Genomic DNA, 12,226 nt, shown 5'->3' on the forward strand with positions numbered 1-12,226 from the left:
TTCATGAATGTGAACAATGATTAGATAACTTCCTCATAGACGTATCCCTGAAATTTCTATATTTTCGCTTGGATTTTATTAATGAAATTTGTGGATCATGAAACCATGGTCAAATTTCAGGTAGGTACTGATTCTTCTTAATGATTTTTGTCTGAATCAAGATTTCATTCCAAATTGTTCTTGTTCTATGGACGATAGAATGGGAATTAAATACTATGACTTCGGTTCCGTGTACTGAGAACCTATATTTTGAAGAATTCTGTGGTAACATGGTATCCTTCTCATTTCATGTATGAAATTCATGGTAATATTTAAATAAAGCTAGGTGACGATCCAAATGGTCACTGGTCGCTAAGGAATCCATGAGTCTCCGCAGTTCCTCTCCAGTTTATTCGTTAATTCATTTTGTAGATGTCGTATAATATGTGCCCAGAGCATTCATTACCTTGCCGTGTAGAATCACATAGTTGTGTGTATAGTATTTCCAACGATTGAGCCTTTTGACTAATGTCCTAATAGTTGTAAAAGACATGTTATTTATATTCAGGTTAAAGTTGCATACATTTGCGGGGATATATGAATGAAGTTAAAAGTGCATAATTAATTTTATGAGTGAATAGATTATTCATAAGCGTTGATATTGGTTATGTTGCAGAATGGACATACGAGGTATACTACACAGGGGAATTTATTAACAATACTCCTTATCTCTAGTTTCCTAGTCATACTGCCCAATATAGGGAGACTGGATAGTTTTGGGATTTGCATCGAATATAAGTTAGATTTTGCTGTTGTGGGATACGCGATTGCGGCGCATGATCTTTCCAGACTGTTAAGACAAGAATTAGGTGTACCATAAATAATCCCATTCCCTAGCTGTATTTAATATGAATTCTCTCTTATCTTTATATTTTGTGAAATGTAATTTGTACTGTTGCCTTCCTTTGAGGGAGAGGGTTATTTGGTCATTGTGAACCTCCAAGTACAAAGTAGAAATTGATAAAGGGGGCAATATAAAAAGCAAAGTTCATTACGATAAGTGGTGATTCGTCTGGCCATCGTGCAAAATGAATAAATAATTGCCGAAAACTCCTGATAACAATATGTGACAATTATAATAGATCATTCGAAGAATTTGCTTAGCGTGATTTTTCTGTAGTAGGGCGGCTGAGATATGTAAGATTTACGTATAAATATCTAGCGTATATATCTCAATAGGTGGTTTCCACGAGTGGAACATTGGAGAAATTATTACGGTTTCTTCTTTTTTATCCTCTTTTTGATACATTTGCAATATTAGACACATCCTTCATTAATGTGTATTCACTGCAGTGTGAAATTCTGATAGCGCAGTGGAAACCCAGGTAAGAAGCCATGTTTCTCAAGAAAACATGATTCCCTCAAGTCAGAAGCGAACGGTGGAAGACATTTCTGCTAATTATTCAATTAATAATTTACTCAGGAAATGAGTAGTTATCTCTTATTATGATGGGGGACTCACTCGTGTTAATCTGATATCTTCTGAGAGAACCATACCCCCCTGAGTATTGAGTTCTAAAATGAGCTGTGGATCTTATGCCAATCTTAATGCAATCATTGAATCTGTTGCTACATGAATTTAATATTAATTAGGAAGCACGTTAATTCTGAATAAAAGGATTAACAGAATCGAATTAAGTATAAGTGTGAATAATAAGAGTTAAGCCTTCTTCGGCGTACAATAGAGTGATGAGAAGACAGAATATTGCAATAATTCTATTTAGGGACTCCTCTTGACCGGTTAAAGGAGCCGTTCACTACTGAGAATATGCTAACGCGGTTTGATTAATTTCGTCGAAAGGATTACGTTTAATGGGCAAAATTTAGCAGAGGAGGAGACAGAAAAATACCAGTATTACGTTTCTATGTAGAACAACCGGGACTAAAGCGCAATCAATGTATGTAAATCAGAAGGAGACTGAGATGGATAGGTAGTAACGAGCATAATGGCGCCCCAATTGATTGTGATGACCCGCAGATAAATATCATACAGGAGGGGAAAAAACAATGAAGGAATTGTGGGGGTTCTTATAATATATTACAGCGAATAAATCATAGAGATTAAGAAGGGAGTCCAGTATTGACTCAGCAGGATAGACTGACAATAACAGATATATGTGATTATAACGTCTTCATTTCTGCATATGATGAATGGCAGTAAACTAACGCAACAACATACTGCATTCCTCATTTCGAGCGGTTAAGCCATTTTACATTATGGGTATGAACTGGTGATGCATCAATTCTGAGAGGCATAAGCAGGATATTGGCGCCAGAAATACACGTAATTTACATCCGTCTATACATTGCTATCATTTCTTGAAAGCAGCCTATGTGTTGTTGACTCCTTTACACCTGACCATGGAACATATATCCATGGATATACATACAAATATGTATATCTTTCCCCTTCTATATGTGGGATTAATTCATGAGTCATAAAAATAAGAAATGTTAACCTGGGGAATTATGATGCACATCTGGCGTCATAAAAGAAAAGGCTACACAAAAACACCACCAGAACGAAAGAGAATAGTACCGATGGTTAAACATTTTTGAGCGCAGTGAAAACATAGTTACCATTATATGCAAATTCATGTTAGAAGATTGTTTATTTGGCATAAAAATGTTCCCCCTAAAATTACACGATTCTTCATGACGTGTTTTATCTATTCATATATAGGGGGAGTAATGGATTGTAGAATTTGAAGTAGTATAATCTGAGTTCTAATTTCTTATTGAACATTAATTGTATGTTGCATACAATTGAAAGAGCTGTTATGGCGTCCAAATGTATTCATGCCTCTCTGTTGAAACTCGTATGAGTTGAATACAATAGAGATATTCAGATGCAATGTTTACAGCGTGAAATGTTGGGCCGTTGTGTTTATATGGTTTATTTTATAGTTACCTTATTTTTGTGAATTCGCCCCCATGCCTCATCCTTTTTGTGAGTGTGTTCTCAGATGTTTAGATATTTCCAGGAGTATTCACCTGTATGCTGCATTTTCCTTTTGTATGTTCTCTCATGTTTCTGCATTTTTACGAGAGTATCTTCTCATGGCGCCTCCTTTTCATATATGCGTGTTCACGTGGCCGAATTTTGCGAACGTGGTTTTATGTGGTCGAATTTCGCGAACGTGGTTTTATGTGGTCGAATTTCGCGAACGTCCTCTCACGTGGGGTAATTTCACGAAGGTGGTCTCATGTGACCTAATTTTGCAAACGTGGTTTGATTTGTGGAAATTCTGCGAACGTCATCTCATTTGGCCAAATTTTGCCAACGCTTTTCCATGTGCCATAATTTTTCCGGGACGTGCCTTCAGGTGGCTTAACCTTGCCCAAGTCCTCTCAAGTGGATCAATTTTTCGAGGGGTTCTCTCAAGGTTATATCGGTCGCACGCGCGCTGTTTCGTTTTGCTTCATTATATCTATTCCTCTATCTCATTTTTCCATGAGAATACACCTCTCTGCGTCATTCTTTGGACGAGAATCTTCTGGAGGGTTCGTCTATGATGACACCTTTCGCAGCATCCTTATGAAGATACAACTTCCCTTGGCATTTTTAGGAAGAGGCTTCTATGTGCTGCATCTTTATGACCATTGCTTCTGTGTAGTTTTTTCATGATGATGCTTCTTCTTCCTGCATTTTTATGGTGCTCTCCCTCCGGATCATTGTGTTGTTCTCGTATCATGTAACTGTGATGCCTTTCCTCTGTGTGGGATTTCTTTAACGATGCTTATATCTGGCATGTCACTATAATAATGCTCGTTTGTGTTACATTTTTCCATAGCTACATCCTTCCTGCTGCGTAAATATAAAGATGTTTCTGTGTGTGGCATTTCTCTGAGGATGATATTTCCTGTTCGATCTCCCTGAAGTTCTATTTCTTTATGGTGCGTCCTTGTGAGGTATCTTCCCTGTGGGGGATGTTTTTTCCCAGGATTCATTTTACCGAGTTGTACTCTTAATATATTTTCTGGCTCGTCACTCTTATAGGGATGGCTTGTTTCGTCGTGTCACTATTAAGATTGCTGTTTGTGTTTCATTTCTTTCCTGACGATAGTTTCTTGTTCAGTTGCCCCGATGAGGTCCCCCGTACCACGTCTTTATGACAATTCTTGTTGGTTCGACATCTTCCTTACGAAGAATCTCCTTACCGCGTTATATTCATGATATCCTTCTTTTTCGCTGCTTTTTAAAGATGCCTCTTCCTTCTACTATGCTACCGCGAAGATATTTTCTCGAGGCCCTCCTTTTATGAAGATATTTCTCTTCCCCGTGATACTTAGGATGCTATATACCGGCGGCAGCCTCAATATATTGTTTTGTGTCATTCGTTCTAGATGGATCCTCCCTCCTCCCGTGGGACCGTGAAGATGTTTTTCTGTGTGTCATCTTCTCTACGATGATGTACCCTCTTTCGCGGCCCCCTGAAGATTTCCTCTCGTGTGCGATTTCCTCTATGAAGATGCCCTTTTTCTGCGGTATCGTTCCGCTGTGGTGCTGTTTCTTATTTTTCTTATGAGGATGCTTTCTTCTCCTGGTATCTTCAGGATTCTCTTTTGTGCCGTCATCTTGAATATGTTTGTTTGCAATGATCATTCTGAAAAGGTTTCTTTTTGCCGCATCCTCGTGAAGATGCCCTTCTGGCTGTATCCCTGTTGATATGTTGTATTTATTATATGTTATTCTTTTTTATCACAATCCTTTATTTCCTAATATCTTCAGCAGCATGCTTATTTTTTTTCTATGTGGCTGCATTATAAAGATTTGTCCTTTCTTTGGCTATTATGAGAATGGCCACCTATTTGAAGTGTAAATATCATGACTATACAGATGCAGTAGTATTACCAAACAGGAATAATCTATCGATTTGTGAAACGTCATCTTTATCCCTGGTATATTATTGCTTTAAAAGTCATGATGTGCATGGAATACAATTATGTGAAAAATAGTGTTACCTGGATAACACTGTTAATTGGACAGCAAAAGTGCGTCAAGGGTAAGAATTCCCTGGTGTGTCATTGTAAGCAGTCTACAGACGTGTCCATAGTACTCATATGTGCAAAGTACTGACATGTTCATCGTCTCTTTATTTCGGGAGCACAAAGAGGATGCGGATATTCTTTGCAAAATGTTGGTGTGCGCTTCTGACGTTTGTGCTGCGCCTCGATGCAGGTGTACTATTGTTATATGAAGTGTATGAGTATTCTACAGCAGTGGCTTAAACCGTACTAAGGTGTCTGGATTCTCAATGGTTCCTAATCCGGAGATTCTCATCGTATTGTCATATGGAAGTCCTAGTAGCATAACTATCTGCATGACCTCTAGTGTTATCATACTAAGCTGCACCATTTTGTGCTGTGGGCTGTGCCATAATGGATATCATTATGTTTAAAATAGGATCCTATGGAAGAGTATCTGTGCACCAGGAGTACTGTCCTGTTAAAAATGTTGTCATGTGCATAATACTTCTATTTATATAACACAGTTTCTTAATGAGTATTCTTGATTTTCAATGCCAATATGAGGAAAGTAGAAAAGTATGTATAGTACTCCTATCTGGCCATAGCAGGCGGGCTCCGTACGCTGCTATTTGCATGGTGGCGAAGTCCAGACAGTTCTATTAAGTCATGTATTGGGATGATAACATATATGTGGCGTAACCTTTCACCATTTGGGGAGAGGTATCATATGAGGAGTGCACAGGCTTCGGTAGCATTTTCATGTTAAGGATACTTCTGCTTTCTGCGTGTTCATGTGTTGAGTGAAGGGTTAATTGAAGGAAATTACTGTTATATGGGAAGCGGTGTCTTACGAGGAATAACCTTATCCTTGGATGATCAGGATGTCAAGTGTTTTGATTTAAGTCTAATGACTTCATCGCAACACGTGCGGGATTGCGGAGTCCCCAGGACCCATATCTAATACTATTACTTAAAGAGTATTGCTACTCGGGGAGTATGATGATGTTAAGAGTACATTTTTGTCTCAGGTATTGATGTACCAGGAGTGAAGTTGATCTACGGATAGTGTTGTTTCTGCCCTTATGTAGCTTCATTAGGGGGACTATATCTATGGTACTATCCTTTAGAGAGTACGCGTGTACAAGTAATACTGTTATGTTAACAATACTCTTGTTTGGATTATACCTCCCTTCGAAGTGCATAGTTTTATAGGAAGGTATCGATCACTCGAAGTAACATTCTCTGAAGAGGAGATAGGTATATGCCGTACTCATATGTGCAGAGTGTTAAGATGCCTGGTACGTTACTATTCGAAGAGTGACAAATTTACGACCGTACTGTGAAGTAATGTATGTTAAAGTCGATAAGATATATGGCATAATGTTTTATCATATCCAGAGAGTTACACCATACAGGGTACAAGCGTTTCCGTAATAGTCTTATATGCATCGTGCTATGGTGTAAACAGCATAGACCACTTCAGTGCTACAACCTTTGAAGAGTATTACGGTTATGTATAGAAGCGTGTGCCTAGATGAGGAGGACTGTCTGTAAAGCTCCATTATGTAAAGGGTTTCGATTTAAGTTTAATGGTCCAATTATATAAAAGACAGGACTGTAGAACCCCTAAGAACTGTTGGCGACACCATTATTTTGATGGTAGTATGGAGCCAGGAATACTATGATGTAAACCGTAGTTCTGTGTGTGAAATATCCATATTCTAGGAGGATCATTATTTGGAAAGCACTATTCCGTCGAGTTTATGGATATTAAAGGAAAATTATTGCTTACACAGTACGGATGTGTATGGATTTTCAATGGTAATGATTAGGGAAGTGGCCGTAGTACTCTTATATCAATGTACTAATGGTTTAACTGGAGTAATATCGGTTGTGCCTTGGTCTCTGAACTGAATATCTACGTAGGAAATATGCAAGATCTAGAGCAGTAATTTGTGAGTATACTGATATATGCGTAGTACTGTCATTTAGGGAGCACATTTGTGCGCAGATTATTGAGGTGTCTGGAGCACAACTATTTGAAGAGTCTGAACTTCAAACTCCAGGATTTCGGATGCTATTATACAAAGGACACTACTGTTATGGACTGTTAGCAGTCCCTGAAGTATTATTATATTAACAGTGGTGAAATGCGTGAAGCTCTATGACTTTAACAGCACCGCTCTACCAATTGTACAAATGTTCTTAAATTGCGCTTGTGTGAGAATTACTTCTTAACTTCGAGTTTTGATATTCCCAGAGAATTATCACGTCAATAGTCCGCCTGTGTCTGAAGTATTGATATACCAAAAATGGCATTGTCGGGATGAGTCCTACTGTGCCGAGAGTAGTATGATTTTGATAATACTGACATGCAAGGGGTGTCATTATTTCTACCGTGTATGTGTGTTTTATGGATACTATTATATAAAAGACACCATTGGATGAAGTTCAGAGATATACGTACTGTTGTATTATATAGGGAACACAACTGTGTGAGGTGGTGGAACATCCCGCAAGTGTCCATGGTTGTGAAGTATACAGCTATATCCGCAGTAGTATTATATGGGCGTTCAGAAATTATACAAGCAATGTACGGCCTACTAAATCGTTTGGACCTTGGAAATCGTCTGGAGCACATCTACCCAGGGAGGAGCAATATACCAATGGTGATTCCATGTGAAGAGCGTGAAGATATGGAGAGTGCCATTCTATTGAGTCCACCAACATTCTGAATGCAGTATTATGTGAAATGTAATGATATTCTAGAGGAGTGTTATCTGAAGGGTTCCATTGCGCCTGCAGTGCCGTCTTCTGAAGGACACATCTGTGTAAGGGGTAGGGATATCCTCCAGTGTCACCTTATATAAAGGGTATCCACATGTTTGTAATACTTATATGTCGAGAGTAGTAACATCCTTATTCTATTGGTATTTGAACACAGGATATACACTTGGGGTACCATTATTTGTACAATACTGGTGTGTATTTCCATTGCCAATGATGCGCGCGGATATACATGTATTACTATTATGTAAAAAGTACTTTCGTGCATGTAGTAGTGTATGTGAAAGATTCCGAGCTTAGGCTTCCATTATATGAATAACACTGTCCTGTGAAGTGCATGAATATTGAAGTACACCTATTGTCTAGAAACAGCTGATGTGTATGAATTCTCAATGATGAGCGGTCAGGAAGTCCCCATAGTACTGTTCTATGAAGGTATTAGTACTCGAGCTATATGGATCACCCGGAGTGCTATCATACTAGCAGAAGCATCATGTGTGGATTTTCCTGCCTTTATGAGTAAGATTACCCTTGGAGTACGATGCTCTGGAAGGGTACTCGTGTGAAAGGAGTATGGTCCTGTTTACATCCCCTCCGTGTGGTTAATACTTTTATTGAAACAGCACATTTGCTAATGAAATATTTATGACTTGAAGTGGTACTATGGGAAGAGTAAGGATGTGTGTATAGTACTCATATGTCCAATGTGCGGGCATGCCTGGTAAACTGCTATTTAAAGGATGCTAAAGTTGGATCAATAGTATTAAGTGAAATATTAGGGGAGTATGGATTTAAGGCTTCAGCTTCTACCCTATTAGGTGCACTACGTATGTATAAAGTACGAAATTTTGTGTAGTAGTTTCATATGGGGGGTACTAGTCTTTGAAACGTGTGAATTTGTTAAGTGTACTGTGATTTGAAGCGCCGTACTGCTATGTATGGGATCGTATGCCTTGATAAATACCACTATCGTTAGCATACGATTCTTTGTAGAATTCCGATTTAAGTTTAATGCGTCCATTGTAAGGAGCGACAATTGCACACATCATAAGGTTTCTCTGGAATACTGTATTTAGAAAGGTGCAGTCATGCCAGAAGTACTATAATGTTAAAAATATTGTTCTGTATATAGTAATCATATAGTAGAAATGTTATTATCTGTGGGGAACTATTCTGTCAAATGAATGGATATTACGGGGTAACTATTAACTGAGAAATGCTAATATGTTTGGTCTATGAATGGTGATAGTTGCAAACACTCCTGTGGTACTGTGATATGAGGGTACTGATGTGACGTGTATATGGGTGACCTGGAGTTTTATTATCCTAAAAACACCATTATGTGTGGAGTGTTGTGCTCCGATGAGTACAAATATCCTTGTAACAGCGATTTTGCAAGAAGACGCGTGTAGAAGGAGTACTGTTATGTTGAGAGTATTGTTGTATTGAAAATACATTTGTGTCAGGAACAACGTTGATTCGAGAGTATTGATGACCTGGAGTCTAATATGGGGAAGCTACAGATGTATGTATAGTACTCATATCTGGAAATAGCTGACATTACAAGTGCACCCCAATTTGAGGGGTGCCAAAGTTACGCCAGTATTGTTAAGTAAAATAAGGAAGAGGTAGATTTTATGACTTAGCTCTATGCCGTATCAGGAGGTACCACCGTTTTGTAAGTTGGGAACATTGCCCCAGTACCTCCGTATGGGGGGTACAGTTGTGTGGGACACAAGGATGTGTGAATTGCACGATTACTTGAAGAACACTGATATTATGTACAGAATAGTTTCGCCTGATGAGTACAACTGTCCTTGGAATAGCATTATTTGAGTGGTATCTATGTTGGTTTAATGGCTCAATGATATCAACTGCAGGATTCGCCCAATACCAAAGGTTGCCTCGAATGAAATTAAGTGAACAGTACAACTATGCCAAGACCACTGTAATGTTAACAGTATTATTGCGTGAAGAATACTGATTTTCGAGGAGTGTCATTATTCATACGGTAATCTTCTATGAAGTGCATGCATATTCTACAAGGGAACATGAAAAGGAAGTATTGATGTGTCCCCATTTCCCATGATGACGAATGCGGAAATTATCCTAGTACTGTTATATCAATGTATTAATGGTTGAGCTATGCTGATATCTGCAAAGTACTGTCCATTTAGGGGCATAATTGTATAAAACGTACGGTTGATCTGCGGCGCAGTCTTGTGAGTGTACTCATATCTCCCTAGTGTGATGTCTTGGAGTTCACAATTGTGGTGGGATTCTGGATACCCCCCATGCACAATTATTAAAAGAGGTGGAAAATCATGGCCTACTGTTTAGGCTTTTATTATAGGGAAAGCATCTTATTCCGGAATTCATAGCACTCCCTGGAGTTTTATTATATTAACAGCCGTATAATGTGTGGTACTGCATCACTGGGGGAATAGCACTCGGGCAGGTGTACATATGTGCATGAATCATTATTGTTTAAGAATTACTTATTCGCTCCCAATGGTAACATTCCCAGAGTACTATTATGTGTATAGTGGGGATATTTGTGGAGTATCAATATATTAAGCATGACATTGTAAAGTGAATACTACTGTACCGGGAGTACTATGATTTAAAGTGTGTGGACTTGCATGCCGTATCGTTATCTTTATCCGTCATCCATGGCTACGATGATATTGCATGAATAAAACCATTGTATGAAATAGACGAATATACCTAGTGTATTATTATAAGAATGGTATGATGATATAAACAGTACACCTGTGTCTAAAGTGTCAATGCTGGTAAAGAATACAGCTGTATCAGGAATATTATTATATAGGTTTACCGGTTATGTTGTTATTGTAAGGAAGGGAAAATATTTTAAGGCTAACACAGAGCTTGTAGCACATTCATTTGAAAGAAATTATTATCCCTGCACTCATGTGATATGTAGAGAGAAGGGAAAATGGGAAGTGGCTTTCTGTGGAGTGCAATGATATTCAAAATACAGTATTGTATGAGGGATACGGATATTCTCAGGAACCATCCTTTGAAAGATAAGGATTTTCTTACAATATGTCCATCGAAAATGCGAAAGTGTGTTAATTGCAGGCTATGTGTTCCAACTTTCGGTTCCTATTATTCGGGCAACAGGAGTCGATGAGTATAGATCTCTATGAAATAGTATTATGTGAACAATTAAGGGCTACATTCTAAAGGGAGACGCCAGCCATTAATTACGCGCAGGTGCAAGCGGTATAGATGTGCCAACTGTATTATTGCCGGAGTAATACAATAGGAGCAGAAACACTAGCATATGGACAATGCAAGTATTCTAGCGGAAATGTTCTTTGTAATGTACAGTGTCGCAGGGATGCTTTTATGTGAAGGCCTCATAAGATAGCGTTTTAGATACGACTAATTGGCGAACGTGACTAATTGAGGAATCATGATTTATGTGTAGTATTATTTAAAAAATATCGCTCCTCCCAGGACTACGCGCCTGTAGAATGTACGCTTAGCATACAGCCCTATTATATGAGCCATGTGTCTATACCTCCAGTATTATTTTGTGGACTGTATACATGTCTCCTGAATATAATTCTGCAGGAGGTTCATATTTTACAGTTTCTTTTATTTGTAGACTATTATTGGCTGAAGATAACACATCTCGATGGGGAACCATGATATCAGGAACATAATCGTGGGGGTCCTATGACTATGACTGGAATACGTTTATAAGGAGAAGTTAGGCAAGCGGGTGCTATTATTTGAAGAATAGGAAGAGGCAGAGGATATAAACTTCCTTGGAAGACTAATATATAAAGAGTACATTTTTCGCGACAATTATTAAGTATGTGAAAAGGAGACATTTCTCTAGAGTATCAATGCATAAACAGTAGAGGAACCCCAAGAGTCTCTATTATGGAGTCGTCAAGATTTAAAGCAGGAAGCACCATAATTTAAAAAGAGATAGTTAGTAACAGATAATACAGTGGATGCAGCGAGATTCTTGGAGGGGTTCCAATCACTAAGCCCTACACATATATAAAGACTACAAGATGCCTGCGGTATATTTGTATTAACTCTAAGAATCGGCCTTACACCAACTGTTTAAAGAATAAGCCTGTGTCAAGGGTAATATTCTATGTAACACAGTGCTGTGTGAGGAGGAAGATTGTTTAAGATAATACACATGTTTAGAGGGCCGGATTCTTTGAGGAGGAAGTTTTAAAAATGCTGCCATATCACCCGTACACTGGCTTCTAAAATACTTCCATTCCAGGAATACTCATATACCAATCATAAGGCTATTCATCCTGTATAGGAAACTGAGAGATACTATCACTAAAAGGGGTTTCAAGATACCAAGGGTGCTTATATATAGGAAGAACTTTTTATAGGCAAAGTAAAACTGTAAGTACAGTAATACATC

The 12,226-nt window shown here is 38.3% G+C and overlaps 2 protein-coding genes across 2 annotated transcripts; both read right to left on the reverse strand.

Moving 5' to 3' along the window:
- Positions 1-3,711: 3,711 nt before the first annotated feature.
- On the reverse strand, positions 3,712-3,990 carry C922_04653 (hypothetical protein; the record flags this gene model as incomplete). Its single annotated transcript, XM_008820232.1, has 1 exon — positions 3,712-3,990. The coding sequence occupies one exon, from the start codon at positions 3,988-3,990 to the stop codon at positions 3,712-3,714; it is 279 nt and encodes a 92-aa protein (XP_008818454.1).
- Positions 3,991-4,336: 346 nt separating this feature from the next.
- Positions 4,337-4,645, reverse strand: C922_04654 (hypothetical protein; the record flags this gene model as incomplete). The annotated part of the gene is made up of 1 exon (XM_008820233.1): positions 4,337-4,645. One exon carries the CDS (start codon positions 4,643-4,645, stop codon positions 4,337-4,339), a length of 309 nt encoding a protein of 102 aa, XP_008818455.1.
- Between the last annotated feature and the right edge of the window lie 7,581 nt (positions 4,646-12,226).

Source organism: Plasmodium inui (genome assembly GCF_000524495.1).
Source record: "Plasmodium inui San Antonio 1 unplaced genomic scaffold supercont1.27, whole genome shotgun sequence".
Lineage (NCBI taxonomy): Eukaryota > Apicomplexa > Aconoidasida > Haemosporida > Plasmodiidae > Plasmodium > Plasmodium inui.